A 27,473-nucleotide genomic window follows, 5' to 3' on the forward strand; every position below is an offset into this window, starting at 1 on the left:
CATCGGGTTCTTTCTCCCTAAATGCATGACCTTGCATTTCCCTACATTGAAGTCCATCTGCCATTTATTCGCCCACTCCTCCAGTTTGCTTAGGTCCCTTTGTAGGTCCTCACACTCTTCCGCATTTCTAACCCTTCTACAGAGTTTAGTGTCATCCGCAAATTTGATAACTTCACACTTCGTCCCCGTTTCAAGGTCATTGATAAATACATTGAACAGCAGCGGTCCGAGTACAGACCTCTGTGGAACTCCGCTCGTGACCTTCCTCCAGTCCGAGTAGTGACCCTTCACTCCAACCCTCTGCCTTCTGCCTGTCAACCAGTGTTTGACCCATCTGTGCACGTCCCCTTCCACCCCGTGGTTCCACAGCTTCCTAAGTAGCCGCTCATGGGGTACCTTGTCAAAGGCCTTTTTGAAGTCGAGGTAAATGATGTCTACAGGTTCCCCTTTGTCCAATTGACTGTTCCCAGAACATGAAGCCAACCACAGGAGCATCCCCTCATGGTCTGCACACAGGACAGACTGCCCTCCCCCCCTTGGTACATCACTGATTGGGAATCCTCAAGAAATTCCTTTAATCCAATGCTCCCAGTGGGCTCCAATTAATATAGACCCTCTTCCTCCTGGTTCTCTGCTCTAGTCATCCTAAGGTGAACTGACAATAATCCTTTTAGGGTTAGGTACAGCAAGCATCTCAGAAATACATTTCTTAAGCAATAAGAACATAAGAATATAAGAATAGCCTTACTGGGTCAGACCAATGGTCCATCATGCCATGGTGGCCAATCCAGGTCCCTAGTACCTGGCCAAAACCCAAAGAGTAGCAATATTCCATGCTATCGATCCAGGGCAAGTAGTGGCTTCCCCCATGTCGATGGACTTTTCCTCCAGGAAATTCTCCAAACCCTTCATAAAACCAGCTATGCTAACCGCTCTTACCACAACCTCTGGCAATGCATTATAGAGCTTAACCATTCTCCGAGTGAAAAAATATCTCCTCCCACTGGTTTCAAAAATATTTCCCTGCAACTTCACTGAGTGTCCCCTAGTCTTTGTCATTCTTGATGGAGTGAAAAATCGATCTACTCCCCTCAGGATTTTGTAGATTTCAATCATATCTCCCCTTAGCTCCCCAAACTGAAGAGCCCTAACCTCTCTAGTCTTTCCCTATACGAGAGGAGTTCTATCCCCTTTATCAATTTCAGCTGAGAACAAATGAGAAAAACTGAGTAGCCTCAAATTCTTAGTCTGTAGTTAATTTTCCAAGGATTCCAATTTATAATAGACACAAAGAATATCTTTAATCCTAGAAGTTCCCATCACCTGAAGGGCCTGAATTTGAAGTTTTTGCATATCTTGTTACTAAGAAGTAACTTTCTGATCCTAAGTTTGAAACATCTTTTCAGCTTTCACGGTATAATTATATAATTGAGACATAGTTCCCCTAAGCAAATTCTCAGTTCATGCTACAATTTTTCCAGATGTCCACAAGAGACACATCTGAGCCTGAAACAGGCTCTAGGAGAGATTCAGAAGTGGATGGTATAACTACCCACATGGGAAACTGTATCAGATTAACAGTCTCTGAAGAACCTGAAACAGCAGCTAAAACTTCTTCACTCAATCTAGGTGTACAAAATTCTGCTGACAAATATGACACTGCAGGAGGTGGGAGAGGCAACCTGCCTGAATTAAGGAAAGACCCTTCCAAAGAGAAGTCAAAGTTGACAGCTGACACATGATAACATGATGGTTCATGGAGCCTTTAGTCACAGGAGTGGATGAATGAGGATTTTTTACCTTAATTTTTCTTCCCCCGATTAGTTATAATAGGGAGAAGAAATTGAAAAGATTCTCCAAGTGTCTTCTACCATCCAACAGCTGGAAACACAATCTCTGCGCTCCAAAGCTGTTCTGAAGGGATATGTCCATAGGGTTGCATGCTGCAGTGCAGACTCATTTTTATTCAGACACTGTAATTACATCAGCGCCAACAGATACTGGTAGCATTTCTAGCTAACTTCCTCCTCCCTTTGTCAATTCTGAGCACACCAACCTTCAGTTTCCCAACATTTCTCCCATCCTACCCTTAAGGGCCAGACTTATGTCTGCTAAAGGCTGGTGTAAATCCCGGCAGCCAAGCTGGGCGTGGAGACCCATTATTCTATAGTACATAACAGAAAGGTAAGGGAGACGTCTTTCCAACCAAGCAAAAGTCTTTATTCCTTTGAAAAAACATGGTCCCAGCAAGGATCCAAGTTTTGGTGTATCTAAACATCTTCCTCAGGGGGTCACTGGATAAAACAGGCTGAAGAAATAAAAACGCTTGGTGAAACATAGGATAAAAAAAAAGCCACCAATAACTGCTTATCAGCATTTATTTTTTGTTACCATATGTTTCACAAAACATTTTTACTTCTTCAGAGCATTTTATACAGTGTCCCCTATGGAAGGCGTTTAGATACGCCAAAACTTCGATCCTTGCTGGGACCACGTTTTTTCAAAGGAATAAAGACTTTTGCTTGATTGGAAGGATGTCTTCCTTACCTTTCATTTGTGTACTGTTGTGATTACAAGGCGAGGCTTTCTCTGTTTGCTCTTTGGATCTCATTATTCTATAACACTGTGTGTAATGTTTTGGAACCCCCCACCCCCATGGACCTCCCATAGCTATGCTTCCTTTTGAGATAGGCGCGAGACCAGTTGGATGCATCTGCTGGAGAAACGCATGGATAAGAATCCATGTGCAACTCCCAACTGGTGTCACTTATGACCCAGCTTCTCAAATCGGCACCAATTTTTTAGGCGCTGGTAGGCATTCAAGCTCAGTAAAAAAAATGCTGTTTAAACATGCCCGGTTAATCAATGACGGTGCCTGGTGTTCATAAAGTACAGTATAAAGAAAAATTAAATAAAAAGTTAATACTCCTGGATCCCTGGTTATTTTCTCTTTGTATTACTGATCTTTTCTTTTCATTCTGTTCAATAAACATCTTGGAAACAGAAAAAAAAAAGTTAAAAAATAAACAAAAGAAGCAGTGATGGAAGGCTTGCTTTGATGCTGGCTGGGGCAGCATGTCTGCTGAACTCCTACAGACGAGGCAGCACGGCAGCTTCCAGAAAGTGTTTCTAAAGACTGTAGCTTCTCAGCCAGCACTCCATCCCCAGCATGTGCCCCAGTCGTGGACAAGGTGCTTTGTCATTTCAGAGGCATTCCATTTGCTCTAATCCGCTTTTCTGCAAGGTCTTCCACTAAACCCCCCTGGAAGCTCTTCTGTGTGATTTTCCCATCCTCTGATTGAGCGTTACACCTGCTCTACCAATTTTCAAACTCTTTAAAAGATTAATTTACCAGAGACCTACAGCCCCCTGTAAGTGAGACTCATGTGGGACTTCAGACCAAGACTAAATGAAACCCATATGGAAGACATCATACGGTGAAATGTAATGATGAGGTGAATTGTTAGAAGCGGCGATGACCAAGTTGTAAAGGCTAACAAGTCAACTATCCAAACAGCTAAAGCCTGACAGACTGACTCCTTGAGATCTCTGTCGATGTTATGTAATTTCCTTTAAATTGGGGAGGGAGGGGGGTTCCTTGCAGTTGATCTGAAGACAGACAGCTGGGTAACATCTTCATTCAAAATAGTACAGCTCATAATATTTTGTGCTAATATTGGTTCATAGTCAAATGAGCGCAGACATTTTGGCACAAGATAAACACGCGCAGGTCTATATCACACTAGATAATAATGCGCAAGACAAATGGGTGCAGACAAATGCGTGCAGGTCTTAAAACACCCAGGCTCCCTGCTCCTTCCATACCACCCCTCGCCCCCACTCCTTCCACATCTCCACACACCACACTCGCCCCTTCCCTTCCCACGTACATGCCTCTTTACATCTTCAACAGCACGAGCAGCTTCTCCAGCCAGCTGCTTGTGCTGACGTTGGTTTTCCCTCTGATGTCACTTCCTGGCCCCTCGACCTGGAAGTGATTTCAGAGGGTGCGCCAGGCCAGTGCAAGCAGCAGGCTAGAGTAGTTGCTTCCGATACTCACCCTAGCATCCCTTGGATTATGGCCACTGCCTTGCCACATTGTTTTGCAGCCTTGAGTTCCTCGGAGATCACCCCCCCCCCCAAGGTCCCTCTCCTGGTCTATGTTTATCAGCCTCTTGCCCTCTAGCACACAACTCCTTTGGAGTTTTATTCCCCCAAACACATCACTCTGCACGTCTTTGAATTAAAATTTTAATTGCCAAACATTAGACCGTTCTTCTGTGGTCTCTAGCTCTCTTTTCATGCTTTTTATTCCCTCTAGGGCAGGGGTAGGCAATTCCGGTCCTCGAGAGCCAGAGCCAGGTCAGGTTTTCAGGATATCTACAGTGAATATGTATGAGATGGATTTGCATGCACTGCCTCCTTGAGATGCAAATCTATCTCATGCATATTTATTGTGGATATCCTGAAAACCTGGCCTGGCTCTGGCTCTCGAGGACCGGAATTGCCTACCCCTGCTCTAGGGCATCCACTCTGTTGCAAATCTTCATGTCATCTGCACAGAGATAAGCTTTTCCTTCTAATCATTTAGCAAATGTCACTCTCAAATATTTATTTATTTAAGGCATTTATATACCGCCTATCAAAGTTACCTACGCGGTTTACAATCGGGCACTCAAACATTTTCCCTATCTGTCCCAGTGGGCTCACAATCTATCTAACATACCTGGGGCAATGGAGGATTGAGTGACTTGCCCAGGTTCACAAGGAGCAGCATGGGATTTAAACCCACAGCCTCAGGGTGCTGAGGCAGGGGGTCTAACCACTTCACCCCAGAACTGATCCTTGAGGCACTCCACTATTCACCTTTCTTTCCTCTGAGTGAATTCCATTAACCACCACCCTGTGTCATCTGTCCATCAACCAGTTTCCAATCCAGTTCACTACTTTGGCATCTAAGTTATCTCTGCAAAGTTTATTGATGAGCATCTTATGAGAAACCGTGTCAAATGCTTTGCTAAAATCCAGGTGGTCCACATCTAGCACATGTCGCTCAGTCAAAGATATCAAATCAATCAGATTTATTTGGCATGATTTTCCTTTGGTAAAACCTCAGATCTTGTGTCCCGTTGGATTCCAGGAAGTTTACTACCCTTTTCTTCAGCTATTAGCTCCAACGCTCGTAGGAATTCTATGAGCATCAGAGCTAATACCGCCGGGGCCCGCAATAAAAAAGCCTAACGTGGCTTTGTAAAAGGGGAGGGAGAATGTTTTCTTGTATCCTTCTGTATTCCTTGAATGATTTCTGTCTTGCCTTTATTTTTTTCAACCACCCGCTGGAGAAAGATGCATTTTTTTTTCAAACTAATAAGAGAGATATCTTCACATGGATGATTTATATGGAAAAAACACTTTTAATCTTCATAAAGGGCTTTGAAAATTATGCTGACTCAGTGCTTCTCAACCCTGTCTTTGAGGCAATCCTAGTCCCCTCAGAGATAGATTTGCATGCACTGCCTCCTTGGTATGGAAATCTAGCTCATGCATATTTATGTGGTTATCCTGAAAGCCTGATAGGACTAGGCGTGCCTCAAGGATTGTGTTGGGAAAAACTGTTCTGACTAATGTGATAAACTTTGAAAATATTTTACGGCTTTGCCAATATTCTTTTGTTTGTAAAACTCATTTGCAGATTGCTGGCAATCATTGAATTCATCAAACCTTACTGGGTCAGACCAATGGTCCATCAAGCCCAGTAGCCCGTTCTCACGGTGGCCACCAGTTCCTGGCCAAAACCCAAGGTGTAGTAATATTGCATGCTACCGATCCAGGGCAAGCAGTGGCTTCCCCCATGTCTTTCTCAATAACAGACTATGGGCTTTTCCTCCAGGAACTTGTCCAAACCTTTCTTAAAACCAGCTAGAAAATTCACTCAGATTTGCTTCCTAGCCTTTAGGATGTCGTTCTATGTCTGCGCTTGTTTTCTGCTGTTAGCCATTGCACATTTACAAAAAATTGTTTGATGCCGTTTCAGGGCCCAGATTTTTTTGCCTTGGTGGGAAAAAACCCTCAGTTTGGACAGATTAAAAATGCTGGCATTTTTCTGGCTGAAGTCTGGCCTCATGCTGTTCATTCATGCTTTCTCTTTGCACTGAATCCGGAATTCATGTCCTCGGTCGTTAATGCTTTGGTTTGTTTGAGCACAGATTCAAGCCTCAGCAGAGTCTCCCCCGAGTCCCGGCCTGATAATCCAGCAGATGTGGGGAAGATCAGAGTTGTCCGAGGTGGAAGGTTAATGAGACCCAGAGACCTAGGGATCCTGCTGAGCTCTCACCATAATTCTCTCGTAACTGACAGCGCCATGCTACAGTATCAGTGAGTTATGAAAGTTCAGTCATCCAGGGACCCTGGAAGGAAATGATCTGTCAGCAAAGATCCGGGCCTGTGTGATGGAAATGGAGGAGGAACAGGGACAGCAGTAGACAAAGTTCAGCCTGTTTACAACTACACAAAATGCTAGGAAGTGGGATGGCCATGGCGGGAAAGATCACATGAGCACAGTCTCTACAGGAAAAAAAAAAAAAAGGGCAGCATAGCCAAAGAAAATGAACAAAGAAAAACTGCATTCCCCAGTACACATAGGACTCGATTCTATAAGGGGCACTCAGAGTTAAAAAGATATTCTATAAAGGGGGCACAGGTGAGCGGTCCTTTTATAGTGAGCAGTGCTGTTGTATTTGCACACTCATATATATATATGCGATACTTGCACTGACATTGTAGGCATGGGTAGGGTTACCAGACGTCCAAGAAAACCCGGATATGTCCTCTTTTTAGAGGACTGTCTGGATGCCTGGAGGGATTTCCATAGTCTGGTAGTTTGCCAGGTTCTGGAAGACCCTGACCTCAGGGCCGTGGCCAGAGGGTGTCTGTGCCCGTGCGGGTGTCGATGCGATGATGTCATATGCACATGCGTGCGACATCATGTCGACATCTGCGCATGTGCAGACGCAGTCTCGAACTTGGGAAGGCTTCTGTGGGGGCGCAATGGGGAAGAGCTGGAGGTAGAACAGGGCGGGACCAGTTGTCCTCTTTTTTGGGCAACCGTAGGCATGGGGACATTCTGCAAAATGAAGGCCGGAAATCGTTACACAAACCTTTGGCTTAAAGACACCTTCCTGCTGGCCAAGCTCATACTGCTCAGGTTAGGGATATTGCTCCCAGAGCCAGACCAAAGGAGGGAATACCTGGGCCTCAGTAGGGCTTAGAAGAAGCTCTGTAGACGTTTAATCACAAGGCTGCTGTCCTCAAAAAGGGCAACAAAGCAGAGAGGGCAGAGCACAGAGGCAATGTGTATAGTAACTAAGGGTTCCTTTTACTAAGATGCGCTAGCCGTTTTAGTGTTAGTATTTAGCATGCGTTAAAACGGCTAGCACGCCTTAGTAAAAGGACCCCTTAGTAAATATGACTAATTGCTATACTTAAGTAAAATTTTGTTACTTTTACTAGTAGAGAAGTACAGGATGATATAACGTAACCTAAATCCCATTTATATACCATAAAAGCTTGCAGTTCTATGTCGTTTAACAAATAAAGAGAACTGAATAATCACTACTACTATCCATGCAATACTCTGTACGCCAGCGCTCGCCATGCTTCCCTGTTTACCACGGCTTCTTTCAATTGCTTGATGTTCATTCCTGTGTCATTCTTGATGGTATCCAGCCAACGGTCCTATGGTCTCTCCTGCTTCCTTTTACCACTGACCATTCCGCGTAGCACCTCCTTTTCCCCATGGTCGGCTCGAAGTGTCGGGAGGGTGGCAACACATGACATATCAAGAGCGGTGCTTGTGCGGCTAAATGCTATGGGTTGGGGAAAGACCTGGTGACCTACCCCAAAAAACCTTCACCATGAAACTCTATGGATCAGAATAATCACAGTGAAGTACTAATCAGTCTTCCAAAAATCTTACACGCAAATAGGCTTTCAATAGTTTCCTAAAATGTAAATAGGAAGTACGACGAAATTCAGTGTCCCAACTAGCAGCTTCAAATGATAATAAACATTGGAAAAATCATTTACACCCCTTACAGTTGGAAAGGTAAACAATGCAGGGGTGCCCAGCGAGCGTCTAGGACTGACAAATAAGAACTGATCCAATAAGTAACTTAGGGGTCCTTTTATTAAGGTGCGCCAATTTAGCGCGTGCTAAAGATTAGCTCGCACTAAATGCTAAGGCATCCATTATATCCTATGGGCATCTTAGTATTTAGCACACACTTAATCGATTAACGCACCTTAATAAAAGGACCCCTTACAGCAAGGGGGGGGCAACGAGGGCCGCAATCCAGTCGGGTTTTTAGGATTTCCCCAATGAACATCTTATTTCCAAGCGACTAAACAAACTGGATTAGTACATAGACATTCTACATAGACATTCATTGCTATCAAAATAACTGGCCTCTTTCACCCAAACAGACTCTCACCAAGTATGGGATAAGTATCTACAAGCTAAAAATAGAAATATGTAGACAAAAGTTAAACTGAATCGCTAAGAAGCTGGATTTTGCATACAATGCAACACCATAGAAACAGAAAGATCTGTTTACATTCCCTAATACTGTGCAAAATATAAAAACAGCAGATGTAAATTTTGGAAAAAAAAACCCTGACACATAAAAATCACCACTTTACAAATTAACAAATAGAAATAAAACAAAAAAATGGAATATAAGATAATGCCATCTATTGCACTAATACATTTTTCAATAAGCTTTCAGAGACCAAAACCTCTTTCCTCGGGTCCGTACAGTATACTGCTGTTACGGTATCCTGTCCTGACCTGAGGAAAAGGGTTTTGTTCTCTGAAAGTTAGTAAAATATTAAAATATAGTCCAATTAAAAAAAAAAAAAGATTATCTTATTTCCATTTTCTATTTATAAACATTTATCAGTACAGCTGCAATGCTACTTTATTCTAAAGCAACAAAAAAATCTTTTTGCTACCTTTTGTCATCTCTTGTTCCTGCTTTCTTCATCTTTTCTTCATTCTCTTCTTTCATCTAGCGTCTACCCTCTCTCTCCCTTCAATGCACTGTTCAACCTCTCTCTGCTCCTTCTATCCACAATCTGCCCTCTTTCTCCTTTCTATCATGTGTCTGCCTCCTCCCCCTTCTATATGGCATCTTCCCTTTTTCAATGCCACTTCCATAAACTGTCTACTCTTCACCCCCCCCCCCATATGCAGCCTGTGCCCCTTCTCTCATTTCGGTTTCATCTCTTCACCATTTTTCTCTCGTCTCTCTCTGTCTCCAGCCTCTTCCCCCTGCTCTGGCATATCTCTCTCCTTCCCTTCCCTCCACCCCTGGCATGCCTTCCTTCCTCCCTCCCTCCCTACTGTGGTCCAACCCCCCAAAAAGTACAAATACCCCCATGCCTTACCTTATTAGACCTGTGGGGGGCAGAAAAGAACCTCACTTTTTCCTGTCCCTGCTGGTAATATAGCCACAACCACTGCAGCAAAATTTTTCAATATGGCTGCCAAGATTTCTTGCAGAAACCTCACAAAATTTGCAGAAGTGTCATGAGGCTGCCAACTTGAAAATCTTCAGAGCAGCAGTGACAGCTGTATCAGTAGCAGAGGCAGGAAAGAGTAGGATTATTTCCTGCCTCTGAAGAAGCTATTAGACACAGGTCTATTAAGGTAAGGCGCGGGGAGATTCATACTTTTTTTGGGGGGGGGGTCATACCGCAGGGGGAGGGAGGGATGGATTGATGGTAGAGCAGGGAGGGAGGGCAGAGCAGGGAGGTCTACCAGTCAGTCTGCCTGCCTGCCACTAGACTACCAGGGATGTTAAAGTAGGTATGGGGAGGGCCATCCTGTGTCCCCCATTCCTGTGGTATTATCGTAACAGTGGTTCCCATTCCCATGGCATTACCATATGCAGTTTACTGCTAATGCGGTAATACCACGCAAATTGGTTTAATTTGCTCTATTACCGCAGTAATTATTACAATGTCATTCTCTATTTCAAATAGAGATTCCCTTGATTAATATCTGCAGACCCATTCAAAAGACCTCAGTAATATTGATGGAACTTTTTACTTAGACTGAGAAATCCACTTTGTGCCACTGAAGCTGTTGAACAATTTTTTTTAGCTATGGAAGGATAATCTGACTGAAAATAATTGTAAACAGCACAAGGAATGACAAATCAAATGCAAGGAGCTAAAAAGGCAAAGAGAGTCCTTGAAAAGAAGATTGCACTGGAAGCAAAAATACACAGTCATTTTTTTTTAGGTATATTAAAAGCAAGAAAACTGGAAAGATGATCAGTTAGACCGCTAGATGACAGAGGTAAAAAGGGCTCTCAGGAAGACAAGGCCATGGCGGAGAGATCAAATAAATTATTTGCGAGGAAGATGTGGGGGAGTTACCGGTGCCAAAATGGTATTCATTTCTAATGAACCAGAGAAGCTCAAACAAATCTCTGTAACACTAGAAGATGTAATGTGTCAATTTGACAAATTGAACAGTAGCAAATTGCCTGGACCGGATGGTATACATCCCAGAGTGCTGTTAGAATTGAAAAATGAACTTGCAGAGCTATTGTTAGTAATTTTTCTTTAAAATCCAGCATAGTAGTGGAAGACTGGAGGGTGGCCAACGTGATGCCAATTTTTAAGAAGAGTTCCAGAGGTGATCCGGGAAATTATAGACCTGTGATTCTGACGTCAGTGCCAGGCAAATTGGTAAAGACTATTATAAAGAACAAAATGACAGAACATGTACATGAGCATGGATTAATGAGAGAAAGCCAAAATGAATTTAGTCAAGGAAAATCTTGCCTCACCAATCTACTGCATTTCTTTGAAGGGGTGAATGAACATGTGGATAAAGGTGAGCTGGCTGATATTGTGTATTCAAAAGGCATTTGACAAAAGTACCTCATGAAAGACTTCTGAGGAAATTAGAGAGAGTCATGTGATAGGAGGATATGTCCTATTATGGATTAAGAACTGTTAGAAAGATAGAAAATAGAGAGTAGGTTCAATGGTCAATATTTTCAATGGAGAAGAATAAATAGTGGAGTTCCCCAGAGGTCTGTGCTTTTTAACATATTTATCAATGATCTAGAGATGAGAGTAACTAGTGAGATAATTACATTTGCTGATGACACAAAGTTGTTAAATCACAACAGAATTGTGAAAAATGCCAAGAGGACCTTGTGAGACTGGAAGATTGGGCGTCAAAATGGCAGATGATGTTTAAAGTGAGCAAGTGCAAAGTGATGCATGTGGGAATGAGGAACCTGAACTATGGCTATGTGATGCAGGGTTCCACATTAGGAGCCACTGCCCAGGAAAAGGATCTAGGTGTAATGTCGTTGAGGATATGTTGAAACCCTCAGTTCAATGTGCGGCGGCAGCTAAGAAAGCAAATAGAATGTTAGAAATTATCGGGAAAGGAATGGAAAACAAAGATGAAAATGTTATAATGCCATTGTATTGATCTATGGTATGGCCACACCTCAAATACTGTGTGCAATTCTGGTCGCCATATCTGAAAAAAAATATAGCGGAATTAGAAAAGGTATAGAAAAGAGTGACAAAAATGATAAAAGGGATGGGACGACTTCCCTATGAAGAAAAGCTCTTCGGCTTGGAGAAGAGACGGCTCTGGGGTGATATGATAGAGGTATATAAAATACTGAGTGGTGTGGAAAGGGTAGATGTGAATCGATTGTTTACTTTTTCCCAAAAATATTAGGACTAGGGGGCATGTGATGAAGCTACTAAGTAGTAGATTTAAAAGAAACCAGAGAAAATATTTCTTCATACAATGTATAATTAAACTCTTGAATTTGTTGCCGGAGAATGCGGTGGAATCAGTTAGCTTAGCAGGATTTAAAAACGGTTTGGACAATTTCCTAAAAGAGAAGCCCATAGGTCATTATTTGAGATGGCTTGCTAAAATCCACTGCTTATTCCTAGAATAAGCAACATAAAATCTGTTTTACTACTTGGGATCTAGCTTGTACTTGTGACCTGGGTTGGCCACTGTTGGAAACAGGATACTGGGCTTGATGGACTTTCAGTCTGTCCCAATATGGCAGTTTTTATGTTATGTTCTTAATATTAACGCACAAGCTCTGATAGAGCTGAACAATGTAGAGTGATGCTGCTGGCTGGTTATTGCCTGTTGAGGCTCTGAGGGATTTCTGAAAGTCTTAAAAATTGTTCATCTTTTCCTTGAGCCTGTTTCCTTTGACATCAGGGCTAACAAAGGCTCCCTATGCACCAGTGCTGCTGTGACTTATCACAGTACATGAGAAGAGACATACGAAAGGATCTGGGATTAACTGAGAGGTCCATGTCACACAACACTGCACAATGAACCTCTTATCCTAGCTTCACCCATCGTCTGCCCATAGACAGAGTGTGTCCTGCTTTTCCCAGCCAGGGTTCCTCATATCCTCCGTTTAAACCCAGTAAGATCAGAGGAAAGACAGATTAAGGTCATTCTGGGCACAGGGTTCTGTATACTGTCACTAGTTAATTTATGGAATTTGCAGTCAATGGAACCAGTTCCAGCCTTGCCACTATTGGCTATTCAGAATTATGTGGGCTGAATTACACACTAAGAACTATATTCTATTCATGACACCTAAAAAAAGCCTGGGCCAAAAAACTAATGCTTAGCGCTACTCTATAAATTGCACTCAAAATTAGGCCAAACCAAAAACTAGGCAACAAACTCCAAGAACAACTTACAATGAAAAAAAGAAAATTTGGGAAGAACTGTATGTATCTACCAGGGATAAGCCAATTAAAATTTATTTCAGCAAATCAAACAATTAGTATACTTTTGAGAACTTAAAAACAATGTATGTAGCAGACTTGACACGGTCCGTGTTTCGGCTTTGAAAAGCCTGCCTCAGGGGTAACAACTGACATCCAGTAGATGGCACTCTTGTAACATCAATGGCGTATAATATAAGATGTTAGGTTAAAAAGTTCCCCAGCAATTCTTATGTATTTGTCATTCGGAAGTAGAGGTTGACTATCTTTTATCTGAAATTCTAAAAACCAAAAAGCTCCATAAACCCAATTTATTTTTTGTAACATTGGTGCATTATTAATCTGTAGAAAAAAAGCTCACCTTTAGCATCAGAAGTGAAGCCTGACCCCAAAGTCACCTTAAAGAATTCACTCTATGCTGATATTAGTTAATTGTTCATCTTACCTCACATTGGTGTGCCTCTATCACTGGTGGCTGCAGCGATTCATATTTGTTGCCTGCTGTAATCCCACAGGCTTCTATCCATTACATACTGACAGGGAGGACACAGGAAGTGATGTCAGCATGGGCAGGATGCAGCAGAAATATGTCTGTGGGGCTGCAGCAGTCAAAAAATATGAATCGCTGCGGCCACTGGTGACACTTCATTCCCCCCCCAAAAAAATTCAACAATCTGAAAAGTGTGTGGTCCCGAGCATTTTGGATAAAGAATCGTGTGCATGTATCATTCAGGGATCACAAAGTTCCTCCTTGAGGGCCGCAATCCAGTCGGGTTTTCAGGATTTCCCCAATGAATATGCATGAGATCTATGTGCATGCACTGCTTTCAATGCATATTCATTGGGGAAATCCTGAAAACCCGACTGGATTGCGGCTCTCAAGGAGGGACTTTGAGATCCCTGCTCTATACCTAGATCTTGGGAATGCCCATAACCCACCCATGCCACACCCTTTTACCACACCCTCTTTGGGCTTGTGCGTGGCAGTGATTCAGCTAGCGGCTCAGCATGGGGCAGGAGCACAGGAAGACTGCTCCTGTTCCAGCCTACCGCTTGACCACCAGGGATTTCAAAGGTACAGGGGAGAGGCAGGAGTGAGTTAAAAGTTGTCACAGTCAGCCGGGAAAGGAGAAGGGAGAGAACTCTTCTGTCCCGGCCTACAGCTGGAACACCAAGATTTCAAAGGTATATGGAGAGAGGCCTGTAAAACATCGGGTGAGAGGGAGAGTGGACAGTGGACAGTGTACAGGGCAGGGTGCAGAGCCTGGCAAGGCAGAGAGGGCGGGAGGTCCCTGGGTACAGAGCTTGGCAGGGTAGGCCACTTGAACATTAACCCCCCAGTTTATATTCAAGTCAACCTTTTTTCCTCCATTTTTTGGGGAAAAAGGTTACCTCGGTTTGTATTTGAGTCGGCTTATATTCAAGTATATACAGCATTTAGGTTTCTGCCAGTTAATTGTGACCTGGATTGGCCACTGTGGAAACACAATATTGGGCTAGATGGACCACTGGTATGACCCAGTATGGTTATTCTTAGACTCTTTTGTAATTTTTAATCCTTGGAATTTAGCCAAATAGCTCCTTAATTACCAGGCTAAATTCGTTTCAAAATGAGCCTGTTTTATTTTAATGCTGTGAAGAAATTTGATTAGAGGTGTCCCAAAGCAGCCATGATCTTAACTTGTGCTGTTTTAGAAAGGCAATGAATGAAACCCATCCAGAAATAACATGGTCAAATAACATTAACGTCTATAACTGAGAAGGACTCCCTTTCCCCCATGACTTAAGGGTCTCCTGTCCTCTCTTCCCATTGCCTCATAAAAGTGAAGCCCTTTCAAAACTCAGACACTCCTCCCCAATCCCCAAAACACTCACCGTGGCAGACGGTGTCAGTCATGGGGGTGCAGTCCTCCAGTAGCGACTCCCCGTCCTCGCAGAACTTGCAGGGCATACAGGGGTCCATGCTACTGTCTATGTCCGAAAAGGTGCCTGTTGGACATGATTCACACATGGTGTCCTGCTGGTTACTACAGGGATACATCATCCCAAAGCCCAGGCCACAGCTCTGGCACGGCTCGCACTCATTTCTCTCTTTGTTCAGATAATATCCATAATTGCAGGCGCAGACTGCGTCGTCTGTCTCCACACAAGGTGCAACTATACGCTTCAGACCCAGGCACACTGTGCAGGGCTTGCACGACTCCGTGTGGCTCACTGTGTCGGAATACGTTGTACCTAGAATTAAGAAAAAAAGAATTCAAACTGTGAAGTATGGAAGACAACGGCAACAGCGAAGGAAAGGTGGCCAATATCCAAATCAGGGGGAAAAAACCCTCCTTTTTATAGATAGATAGATAGATACGAGGGGGCCGTTGAAAAGTTCTCAGCCCAAAGTTGGGGCACTCTCAATTGAAGGCTATACACTTAGGCCAACAATTTTCCACTTTTTTCATTCTGTATTATTCCGACAGAATGAAAAAAAGTGAAAATCACTAGTCTAAGGCCCTGATACTCTAACCGGCACCAATTTTTTTAGGCACCAGTAAGCGCCCAACTCAGTTAAAAAAAACGCTGTTTTTAACCAAGTTTCATGGCGCCTACCAGAATTGCACCTGCATAGGTGCTTTAGGCCGTCTAATGCCACTGTGGATGTGGCTAACATCGGAAGCGGCGTTAGGTGGCCTAAAGCGCCTACAGAGGTGTGATTCGCATCAAAGGTAGGTGCCGGAAATGTAGGCCTGGAAAACCCTGGCCTACTTGTCTGGCCTACCTTTTCTGGAGGTGCAATTCTGTACTGGCGCAGTAGCGTGACTGACATGTGATCAGTGGCCACTTTTAAGGAGGCTGCCAACAATGGTGCCAGTTACAGAATCCAGGCCTAAGTGTGTAGCCCTTGATGGAGACTGCCCCAACTTTGCTGGTTGGGCTGAGAACTTTTCAGTGGCCCCTTAACAGAACCTTAAAATCACTACCATGAAGTCCTGCAGGAAGTGTTGGAAACTCTTCCATAAAAACTAAAACTCATTTATGTTGTACCAATTAGTGGTTATCAACAGTTTCACCAAATTTGGTAGCTTAGCCAAAGTGCCTACTCCGGGGAGAAATTGCATGATTCGTTTTGGCCCCTAAACCTCTCCTTTAAATCAGGGGTGTCAAAGTCCCTGCTCGAGGGCCGCAATCCAGTCGAGTTTTCAGGATTTCCCCAATGAATATGCATGAGCTCTATCTGCATGCACTGCTTTCATTGCATGCTAATAGATCTCATGTATATTCATTGGGGAAATCCTGAAAACCCAACTGGATTGCGGCCCTCGAGGAGGGACTTTGACACGCCTGTTTTAGATTGTGCGCTCTGCTTCTGGAAAAGAGAAAAATTGATTAGACCGGCGTATTGTAAACTATGTACCATGGCATGTCGGCAGCAAAAGGCACGCCCTGTAGGCAGTCAGCCAGCACTGACTACTCTCCTCCTCTCGCCGGCATCTCCCCTACTCCAGGATCACCCACCGGCGACCTGAGGGCCTTTGCGCATGCGCTGACATCACTGTGATGACATCTTCTCCTCTCCGTAAGACATCCCAAGTGCCTGTCCCACACCTTCTTGAACTCAGACACAGTCTTTCTCTCCACTACCTCGACCAGGAGCCTATTCCACACAATTACCACCCTTTCCATAAAAAATTATTTCCTTAGGTTACTCCTGAGCCTATCATCTCTTAACTTCATCCCATACCCCTCATTCCTTTCAAATGAAAGAGATTTGCCTAATGCGTATTTATGCCGAGAAGGTATTTAAACTTCTATCGTTTCTCCTCTCTCCCGCCTTTCCTCCAAAGTATACATATTGAGATCTTTAAGTTTGTCCCCATTCACCTTATGCTTAAGACCAATGACCATTTAAGTATCCTTCCTCTGGATCGACTCCACCCTGTTTATATCTTTTTGAAGGTTTATGTTTATTAAAATCTTTATATACTGCCCAATTTGCCAAAAAGGATCAAAGCGGTTAACAATCCAATACAATCAAAGTAATGATAAGAACTCCATTTAAAAATAAGAAAGACAAACAAAATAAAGTAAGTATCATACATTTAACATACAAAATATGCGGTCTCCCGAATTGTACACGATATTCTAATGAGGTCTCACCAGAGACTTATACAGGGGCATCAATACCTCCTTTTTCCTACTGGCCATATCTCTCCCTATGCACCCTAGCATTCTAGCTTTCACCATTGCCTTTTCAACTTGTTTGGCCACCTTAAGATCATCACATACTATCACACTCAAGTCCTGTACTATTCCCTTGGGTTTTTGCAGCTCAAATGCATGACCTTGCATTTCATAGCATTAAATCTTAGCTGCCAAATTTCAGACCATTCTTCAAGCTTCACTAGGTCCTTGCTCATGTTCTTCACACCATCAGGGGTGTCTACTCTAGTGCAGATTTTGGTATCATCCACAAAGAGGCAAATCTTACCCAACAATTCTTCAGCAATATCATTTATAAAAATGTTAAAAAGAACAGGCCCAAGAACCGAACCTTGAGGCACACAACTGGTAACATCCCTATCCTCAGAGAGATCTCCATTGACTTCTACTCTCTGTCACCTTCCACTCATCCAGTTCCTGACCCAGTCCTTCACTTTGGAGTCCATACTGATGGCATTCAGTTTATTTGTTAGACCCCTGGATGGAACACTTTCAAAGGCTTTGCTAAAATTTAAATACACCACATCTATCCAATTCTCTGGTCACTCAGTCAAAGAAATTGATCACATTTGTCTGACAAGACCTGCCTCTAATGAATCCATGCTGCCTCAGGTCCTGTAATCCACTGGATTCAAGAAGCATCACTATTCTCAGTTTTAAAGGCATTTTCATTAATTTACTTACCACAGAAATCAAACTTACTGATTGTAGTTCCTTACTTCTTCCTTACTAAAAGGGCACCAAGAGATGCAATATCCTCTTGCGCCAAAGATGTGCATCCAGGGTCTTTTACCAAAGAGGGAAGGGTTAGGATGGCCATTTAGTTGAAGATCATTAGGCATGTAGATAGTTGGGTGGTGGGCATAAAGATGAACCCTTGGTAGGGTTACCAGAGTTTCCGTCTGGGAAAACCAGTCCCATAGACCCTTACAGAAGAGATGGCTGAGGGGAGATATGATAGAGGTCTATAAAATACTGAGCAGAGAGGAACAGGTAGGCATGAATTCCATGTTTTCTTTTTCCAAAAACGCAAGGACTAGGGGACACGCAATGAGGCTACTAAGTAATAAATTTAAAACAAAGCGGAAAAAATATTTTTCTTCATTCAGTGGGAAAATCCACGGCTTAGTTCTTGCGTATTTAATGTACAGCACTGCGTTCATCTGGTAGCGCTTTAGAAATAATAAATAGTAGTAGTATAGTTAGTTCTGGGATATTGCCAGATACTTGTGACCTGGATTGGCCACTGTTGGAAACAGAATACTGGGCAAGATGGACCTTCAGTTTCTTCCTGTATGGCAATGCTTATGTTCTGATGTTAGTTCAGCTTGAGGCTTTAAGTAACACAGATGTCACTTACTGTCATGGGCTATCGGCCCTTACATTCATACATGTTATAAAGAGTTGAAACCTGAGCAAACGAACAAGTCATTAATGAATCAATTCCACAGGAAATCATCCTGTGTCATGCTTTAGTGTCTATCTCATCCTGGGTCCTTCTACACCAGCATTCTTCAATGCAAGGCTTGTGGGTCAGTGGCTGAGCCCATTCAAACTCTGATTCTTATGCGAGTCAAGTATAGGATGATGAAGCCATTGTGACATCCCTGATAAGGTTGACTCATAGGCATTGGTGGAATGAGGCTTTATGACATCACAATTTCAGCTCTGAAATGTTGCTACTCTTTGGGTTTCTGGCAGGTGCTTATGACCATAATTGGCTACGGTTAGAAACAGGATACTGGGCTTGATGGACCTTTGATCTGTTCCAAAATGGCAATGTTCTTATGTTCTAACCATTCCATGTCATTCTTTAGTGTCTATCTCAACCTCGGTTCTTCTACACCAGCATTCTTCAGTGGTCAGTGATTGTTCCCATTCATACTCCGATTCTTCCCTCTCCCCTTAAAGAATGACATGGAAATGGTTTCCCGCGGTTATCCGCAGGGACGGGTATGGCGATGAATTTTGTCAGTGTGTCATTCTCTAGGTTAGATCACATCCATCATGTAAAGTGTTTCAGGTGTGGGATTAGGAACACAGAGCGAGGCTGTGCCATAGCTAATGTTTTCATCCCCCACAGTCTCTGTGTCTGGCTAGAAGCTGGGACCAATCCAACAACACTTCCTTTGCACTCGGAACACACAGAGGGCAGCGAACGAAGATATTTTAGGGAGCAAGATTAATTATTCAGCAAAAAATGCTTTTCTATTGAAACAGAATAGGGCAGATAATATTGCTGGCAGAAATGTGGTTTCCTCTGTCTACTTATATTTATAATGACTGGAGCACTTATGCTCCTGCAGCCAGTAAATACGTCTTTAGCAGCATAATAGAGGCGATAAGTCATTTATACTTCAGGCTTTATATGGAGTACTTCTCACAGTCTGGGAGTCTCACTATGCTGTCATCCCTGCAACCCCTCCCCCTCCAGCTGGTACAACAGGGATATGCATCCTCTCTCCTTGCAATCCTTCTTATTGCCGTGTTGATGATATCCAGCCTACAGAAAATGGACTGGGGGGGCTGCTGCATTCTCTGTCTGCCTTACTAAATTTTAGTAACACTCTACTACCTGGCACTATATCTGGATTTTGAAAAGCCTCCTCAAATCGTGTTGGGCAGGGAGGAACTCTGTGCATGCGAGGACTTCCTTCCAGCCCGACAAGAGCAGACAGCAGGGGGGGGGAGGACACAGACTAGGGCAGGACTGTGGGTGGGATTAGGGACTTCCGGAACCCCTGGGTTCGCTGAACATAAGAGCGAAGGACCCGACAAACATTCAACTTATGCAACTGCCTCTACTCTAATGAGCCCTTCCGATTACCCAAGACCATGAGGACCACAGACTGATTGACATAAAAGGGTGAAACTACCTTTCGGAAGAAAGGAAGAACAGGCGGCAGCACAACACGCTCCCTAGAAAACTCCAGGAAGGGAGGCCTACAAGAAAAAGCCAGCAGCTCAGAAACACGTCTCGCAGAAGTAATGGCCACCAGGAAGACCGCCTTAAGAGTAAGATCCTTCAACAAGCAGGAACCCAGAGGCTCAAAGGGAGGGCGCACGAGCATGGACAGGACCAGATTGAGATCCCAGGCCAGAACACTGGAGCACTGGAGGCTGAAGTAATTTGGCCGCCTTCAAAAAGCGATGGGATGGGCAGGCCTGGGGGTGGGTCTAGGGTTTGGATTTTTCGATTGGAAAATCTGGCAACCCTAGTCCAAGCACTAAAGAAGATATGAATATATAGTAATATTTCTGTAAACAGGGGATGGGAAATAAGGGATGTTGGGGTTGGAGATGGGCAGCGATAGCAAATTGTTATTTAATTGAATAATGGCTTGGAATGAGTTGTCACTTTCCTCTGATGTTATTCACTATTCTTGTCAGTTTTATTCGTTCAATAAAATCTGACAAGCATTTCCTAATTGTAAAGCTAGTTTTATGGTATTTATAGTAATTTATATTCATGTGCGGATAGTATTTTGTTTATGCTGGTGTGCATCCAAATTCCTGTACTTTTTAAGCAAGGAGAATGCAGGCTTTGGACCATCCTTACAGCGGGAAATACATGGCTGGGCTTTCCAAAGTGACTACGGTTTTTCATTTTCTCTATTTATAGGCATTTTCCTTTGCAATATATACTTAAACTATGTTAAACTAATGATAGCCGATCAGAATGACTATGATGTTGAACCACTGCAAATTACTGTATGCTCTTTTGTTAGAATAGATCAAAGGTAGCTGAACTTTTCAGTATTTTTTCTTTTTAGATGCATTGTGCTGTAGTGATAGAGGAGGGTTGATATGTTTGTGAAAAGTAGAAAAAGCCATGTAGATTGAAGGAGAGTGTCATGGGGAGCCCACACCCTGGGACACGTGGTCAGAAAGCCTGCTGCTATGACCGCAAAGACTGAAGGAGGTATCGTAGGGAAACTAATACCCGCAGCACAAGGACAGAAAGCGTGTCCTTGCTATAGTGAAGATCAAAGGTGATGCACAGGAGCCGAAAACCCAAGGCAAAGGACTGAAGACCTGCCATAACCACAGTAAAGATTGTTGGATCATGCTGTGGGGAATCTGCCACTACCAACTGATAGAATACCGTATATACTTGAATATAAACCAAGATTTTTGGGCCAATTTATATTTGATCCAATACCTGACCAATGGCATGGTTGTCCTCCATTTAACTCCCGATGACCACTCCCCTCCACTCTCCCCGCTGAATACATGCCCCCCTGTGATAAATCTCGAAGCCACTATCCTCCGTGCACACAAACCCCTGTCGCTGCCATCCTCCATGCATGCCCCACTCCCCAATATTGCGCTTACCATTAGTACTGGAAACCTGCTGCCACCATCAATGCTGTATTCTAATTTGGTGCAGAGCTTTGAGCATCTGTGCATGCTCAAAGCCTTCCAGCTCCCGCCCACTCCGAGATTCTCAGAGAAGGCAGGAACAGGCAAGACTTGAACATGCTCAGATGCTCAAGGCCCCGCACCGGATGAGAATACAGCATTTATGGCAGCAGCAGGTTTCCAGTACTAATGGTAAGCACAATGTTGGGGAGTGCATCGAAAAGGGTGGTAGTGGGGGTTTGTGTGCATGGAGGATAGCAGCATTGAGATTCATCATGGGGGGGCATCATCCTATTGAAGATTACAGCCCTGGTAGCAGGGCCAGCATTAGGGAAGAGCAAACAGTGCAGCTGCCCTGGACCCTACAGCTCCAGGGGGCTCCATGGTCTGGATATCTTTTTTCCCCTTGTTGGGCCATATCCCTCCTTCCCTTCCCCTCACCTTCACAGCGCTTTTCAAAACCAAAGCTTTTGCTCTCAGATGGCCCCTGACGTGGCAGCCCCTATGCTTCTTCACCGACTTAACTCTCTGTTTCTGTCTGGGCGGCTTGCTTCAGAGGAGAAGTGTCAGGGCTGCCATGTCAGGGGCAATCTGAGAGTGAAAACTTTGTTTTTGAAAAGTGCTGTGAAGGTAAGGGGAAGGGAGGGAGGGAAATGGCCTGACAAGGGAAGAGGCCGAGTGGTGCTTCAGGCTTATTGTGTGGAGAAAGAGATGGGGGGGATGACAGATATGGATGGAAGATGGGGTGAGTGAGAGGAGAACAGATCCTGAATGGAATTGGAGAGAGGGGGAGCAGTCATTGGAAGGAAGTGGGGTGAAGAGAGAGGGGTGTCGTTGCTAGAAGAAGTGGGGAGGACAGAGAGAGGGGGAGCAGACACTGGATGGAAGTGGAGAGGGGGGACAGTTGTTGGAAAGAAGTGGGGAAGAGAGAGAGGGGATTAGTCATTGGAAGGAAGTGGAGAGAACAGAGAGAGGAGCACATTGTGAATGGGAGAGAGAGGGGGAGCAGACGATGGATGGAAGTAGAGAGGACAGAGAGGTGGAGCAGACACTGAATGGAAGTGGAGAGGAGAGAGAGAGGGAGCAGACACTGGATGGAAGGAGGGGATAAAGAAAAAAGGGCACATGCTGGATTGGGGGAAGAAGATAGTTAGTGAGATACTAGAATGGGGTGAGGGAAAGAGGTGGCAAGCTGTAGGCAGAAATAATAAAAAGAGGGAAATTGAGGACTGGATAGTAAGAAAGAATTTAATCTAGACAGAGGCAGAAAATATAAATCTTTATTAAATTTTCAAGGCTAATACAAAGTGCAGAAAATTATACATACATTAATAATCAGAATCAGCACTTACGATCAATCAGTAACAATACAAAATGGATTTCCCCCCCTTCCAATACATCCAATCAAGGCATAAACAAGCAATATCCCCCTCCCCCGGATGTATGTACAAATCAACAGAAAATTAATGGTAAGCGACAACTAAACCGAAGTAACAAAAGTCGCTAATGGACCCCAAACTAATCTGAATAAATTATTGTGCCCCAACATGTCAGAGGCAGAAAATAAATTGAGAAGGAAGACTAGGGAAGAAAAGGGAAGGGAGATCTTGTTGCCTATTCTCTTAATATAAGAGTCGCCATACTGGGACAGACTGTATGTATCCTGTTTCCAGCAGTAGGCCATCCAGGTCCCAATTATCTGGGAAGATCCCCACAAAATAAAACAGATTGTATGCTGTTTAGTCTAGAAAAAAGCAGTGGCTATTCTCAAGTTTTTGTAGACTGGCTCATCAGGATCACCCAAATTTCTAATCTTGGTTTATACTTGAGTCATCCTTTTTTCCTCTTTTTTGGGGGGTGGGGGGAAGGTCACATTGGTTTATATTCAAGTATATACAGTATGTATTGTTGGATGCCATTGACTCGTGCTCGAGTCCTAGCGATTTGATGGACTGCTGATCTAAAAAGAAAGATAGAATATGTAGGGATGGAGTATGCTGGGAATCCTTCCACTGCCACAGCAATGATTGATGGAGAATGCTGTGAGGAATCCTGCCATTGCTACAGTAATTTTTGATGGAGTATACTGGGGAGAGGGTTACTGCCATCGCCATGTTAAAGATCGAAGGACCATGCTGTGGGGAATCTTGCCAATGCTTTTGAAAATCATAAGGCAGTCAGCGATTAACACTGAAATATCTCAGCAGATTAGGCTGAATGTTTGTTTTATTTGGTCATAAAAACTCCCAGAGCCATTTTTGTGTAATCTTTCTAGTGCTCTAATTCCTCCACACATTTCCTGAGAATTAAAGCATTATTGCTTCTTTGTAGTCAGTAAGGAGGAATGCATAACCTTCGCTTTCCCTCCCTTCCCCATATGGTTAAGCCTTACATTATCCTACATTATTGATGAACTATTAGAAGGCAGGCAGGACAGGAAGATACATCCAGCTGAGTGGACACTTTTTCTGTGGTAAGAATATACAGAAGCAGAGCAATTACAGCCGAGTCCCACAGCAAAGGACTATGACAAATGCACAGGCACAAAAGAGAGAAATCACAAGGCAGAGAACACCTGAAATGCACATTAGATCTCATCAACCCTAAAGAATTCTAAGATACACTGAACCCAACACCAAAGGGTTCTGAGAAAAGCAGACACTGCCAACTGCAGAATATTTCTAGGAGAATCATTTTGCCTCGTTCATTTGCTTCATTTCTTTGAAGGTGCAAATAAACATGTGGATAAGGATGAGCTGCTTGATGTAGCATATCTAGATATTTCAGAAAACCTTTGGCAAAGTCCCTCATGAGAGACTCGTAAGAAAATTAGAAAAAGCCATGGGCTAAGAGGCAATGTGGATTGGGAACTGGTTAATGGACAGAAAACAAAGGGTAGGATTAAAGGGTCATTTATCTCAGTGGAGGCGGGGTGAATAGTGGAGCGCCCCAGCAGTCTCTAGTGGGACCTGTGCTATTTAACATAAATGATCTGGAAATGGGAACAACGAATGAGGTGATTAAATATGCAGATGACACAAAGCTATTCATAGTTGTTAAATACAGACTGTGAAAAATTAGGAAATTGGAAGACTGGGCATTCAAAATGACAGATGAAATTTGGTGTGGACAAATGCAAAATGATGCACATTGAGAAGAAGAATCCAGATCATAGTTATTTGCTGTTAGGGTCCATTTTAGGAGTCACAACCCAAGAAAAAGGTCTAGTTGTCATCCTGGACAAAATATTGAAATCTGCTAAGTAAAAAATCAGCAGCCGTAAAAAAAATAAATTAACAGTGGTAATATAATATATATATTTTAATCCTGTCTCAGTCTACCTAAATAAGTGGACTCAGGAGAACGTGTTACCATCCGCAAAGACATCTGGCAAATTCTGCATTGTCCAAGGTCCATTTCCTGGTGCACTTTACCATGTGACCGACATAAGAACAAAATAACATTTGTTACACACGCAAAATATCTGTCCCATAAAAAAAAAAAGGAAAAAAGTCCCCACTACCGATGACGGCCCTCCCCCATGATCCCCGACAAACGCGGCAGAAAAACACAAGTCAAATATTTTTTTTTGGGGGGGAGGGGGGGTTTGGATCGATGAAAGATAATTCAATCTACAGACAACCAATAGACAACTAACGTAGTCTATGGTTTGGATTTCCAAGATCCTTTTTTCTTCCATATCCGCTCACAGTAAAAGATTTATTTATGTGTTGTGGCATGCATTTTCACTAATATAGGCCTTTGGTTGTGGTTTGTTATTGTGGTCTTTATTCATTTTTTGATTTTGATATAAGCTGTTTAACCTCTTTATTTCCTCCCTTAGAGCCACTTTAGATAACTTAAATGTTACATCCTTCAGCTACGCAGACGACATCACCATACTCCTCCCCTTCGACCCATCAGAGCCCACCACTACAGCAAAACTGGATATAACCCTAGATGCAATGGAAAAATGGATGGTAGACCACAAACTGAAACTAAATTCAGATAAAACAAAATTCCTTTTGCTCGAAAAGGCCAACACTCCCACCATTACAGAACTGAAAATTAAAAACACCAAATACCCAATACAGCCCGAACTCAAACTCCTAGGAGTAACGATAGACAGATGCTGCACAATGCAGTCCCAAATCAATAAAACATCCCAGAAAGCTTTTTTAATTATGAGAAATCTACGTAAAATAAGAAAATTCTTCGACCCAGCACAATTCAGGCTAATTGTCCAATCCCTAGTCTTAGGTCTACTGGACTATTGCAATTCCCTCTATCTACCTTGTCCTGCCAACATGATAAAACAACTTCAGACTATACAAAACACTGCCCTCAGACTGATCTACTCCCTGAGAAAATATGATCATATTACAACTGCCTTCTTGACTCTCACTGGCTACCTATGCAAGCACAAATTCAATTCAAATTCTACTGTCTATAATTCAAAGCTCCGCCCCCCCCCCTACCTAAACAACCGCCTAAACCAGATCCTCACCTCAAGACAAAGAAGAACTCCGAACCCTTTTGCCTTCCCTCCACTCAAGGGCACTCAGCGCAAAAAGATGTTTGATAACCTTCTGGCGACGCAAGCAGCAAAACTTTACCACTCCATCTCCAACCTGTTAACGGCAACGTGCGACTTCAAAACTTTTCGAAAAGAAATCCAAACCCTACTTTTCAAAAAATTTATCCAGATATCTTAACCCAACCCTTCCCCCTCCTCCTAGATAAATTCTCCCCCAAAACCTCCACTTAAATAATCTCTTCCTCCCCAAAACACCAACCAAGTATTCAGATCCCTGAAATGTAACGTAATCTTATTTGTACTCTAACTGTAATCTATTTGTTATGTCACACAGTAACGTACAGTCAATTTAATATCCAATTTGCAAGTTCTTCCGGAATTAATCCAGCTAACTCTCCTCCCTTGTAACCAAAAAAACAAAACAAAAAAACTGTTGTAACTTCACTGGAAATGTCCAGTTAGCTCTTTTGTAATCCGCCTTGAACTGCAAGGTATAGGCGGAATAGAAGTCCCTAATGTAATGTAATGTAATGTAATGTCTGAAACATTGATTTACCAAATATCAATCAAGTGTCCGAATTTTGATTCACTTGGATTCTGTTCATCAATTTCAAAGGGCACACCAACAATTGCGCACGTCAATTGCGCCCAACAAATGTGCCCCAACAATTATGCGCATGGACAAGTGCGCCCCGTGACTGAATCTGCCATTAAGTAGATATCTGGAAGGCCCTGTTTTGCTCAGACTCCTCAGGCCTGAGCAGTCTGGGTAAATCAAGGCCTTCCAGATATCCACTTACGTAAAGGGTTCCCATAATCATATGTAAACCTTACTCTAACACTTGATAGCAAGTGAATCTTTTAAGTGTAGTGGGGGGGATCCCTCTTCAAAAAAGATGGTTACTTTGTAACCCTCAAAAAGACAAAATAATGTCCACCGTCAGGGCACATTTGACGGGTCACCATTTCAAAGGGATATCTGAATAAAGAGAATTACAATAATCCAGCTGAGAGAGTACAACAGTTGGGCAAGGACTCTGAAATGATCTCTAACAAAGTAAGAACAAACCAATTACAAACTGTTTATGCTTTAAAAAAAAAAAAATTCTTTACATCACATTATTAGTATGAGATGCCATATATTAAAAAAAAAAAATTTTCCACATTTAAGGAAGCCCTATCACCATTTGGTATATACTTTGAAACTCCTGCTAAAGAGAGGATGCACTCCTGCCTGACAGTGATTTGTTCAAAGCTTTTCAAAACCCAGACAAAGGGCCGGGTTTTGAAAAGCCTTCCGGACCCCTGGACATGTCCGGAAAAATCCAAACATCTGGTAACCCTACATATTCCACTCTAACAACTACACTTATGAAAATGTGAGCCCACCAAAACCCACCCAAATTCCACTGCAAGCATAAGGGCTATCAGTGTGGTGTACAGTTTATTTATATCCTGCATATCCATATTCTATGCGGGTTACAAATTCACATTCATAATTCAAATAAAACAACCACTTTACAACATACTAAAATCACTTAGAATACTTCAAACATCC

General features: G+C 43.0%; 1 protein-coding gene across 1 annotated transcript in view; it reads right to left on the bottom strand.

The window, feature by feature from the left end:
• LOC117347055 (tumor necrosis factor receptor superfamily member 16-like) overlaps window positions 1-27,473 on the bottom strand; it is a 59,780-nt gene that overhangs the window by 19,908 nt on the left and 12,399 nt on the right. The window contains exon 3 of the mRNA XM_033917375.1: window positions 14,680-15,039. Coding sequence (XP_033773266.1) covers window positions 14,680-15,039 — 360 coding nt within the window. The remainder of the gene's footprint in view (window positions 1-14,679; window positions 15,040-27,473) is intronic.

This window comes from Geotrypetes seraphini, chromosome 13 (assembly GCF_902459505.1).
Source record: "Geotrypetes seraphini chromosome 13, aGeoSer1.1, whole genome shotgun sequence".
Lineage (NCBI taxonomy): Eukaryota > Metazoa > Chordata > Amphibia > Gymnophiona > Dermophiidae > Geotrypetes > Geotrypetes seraphini.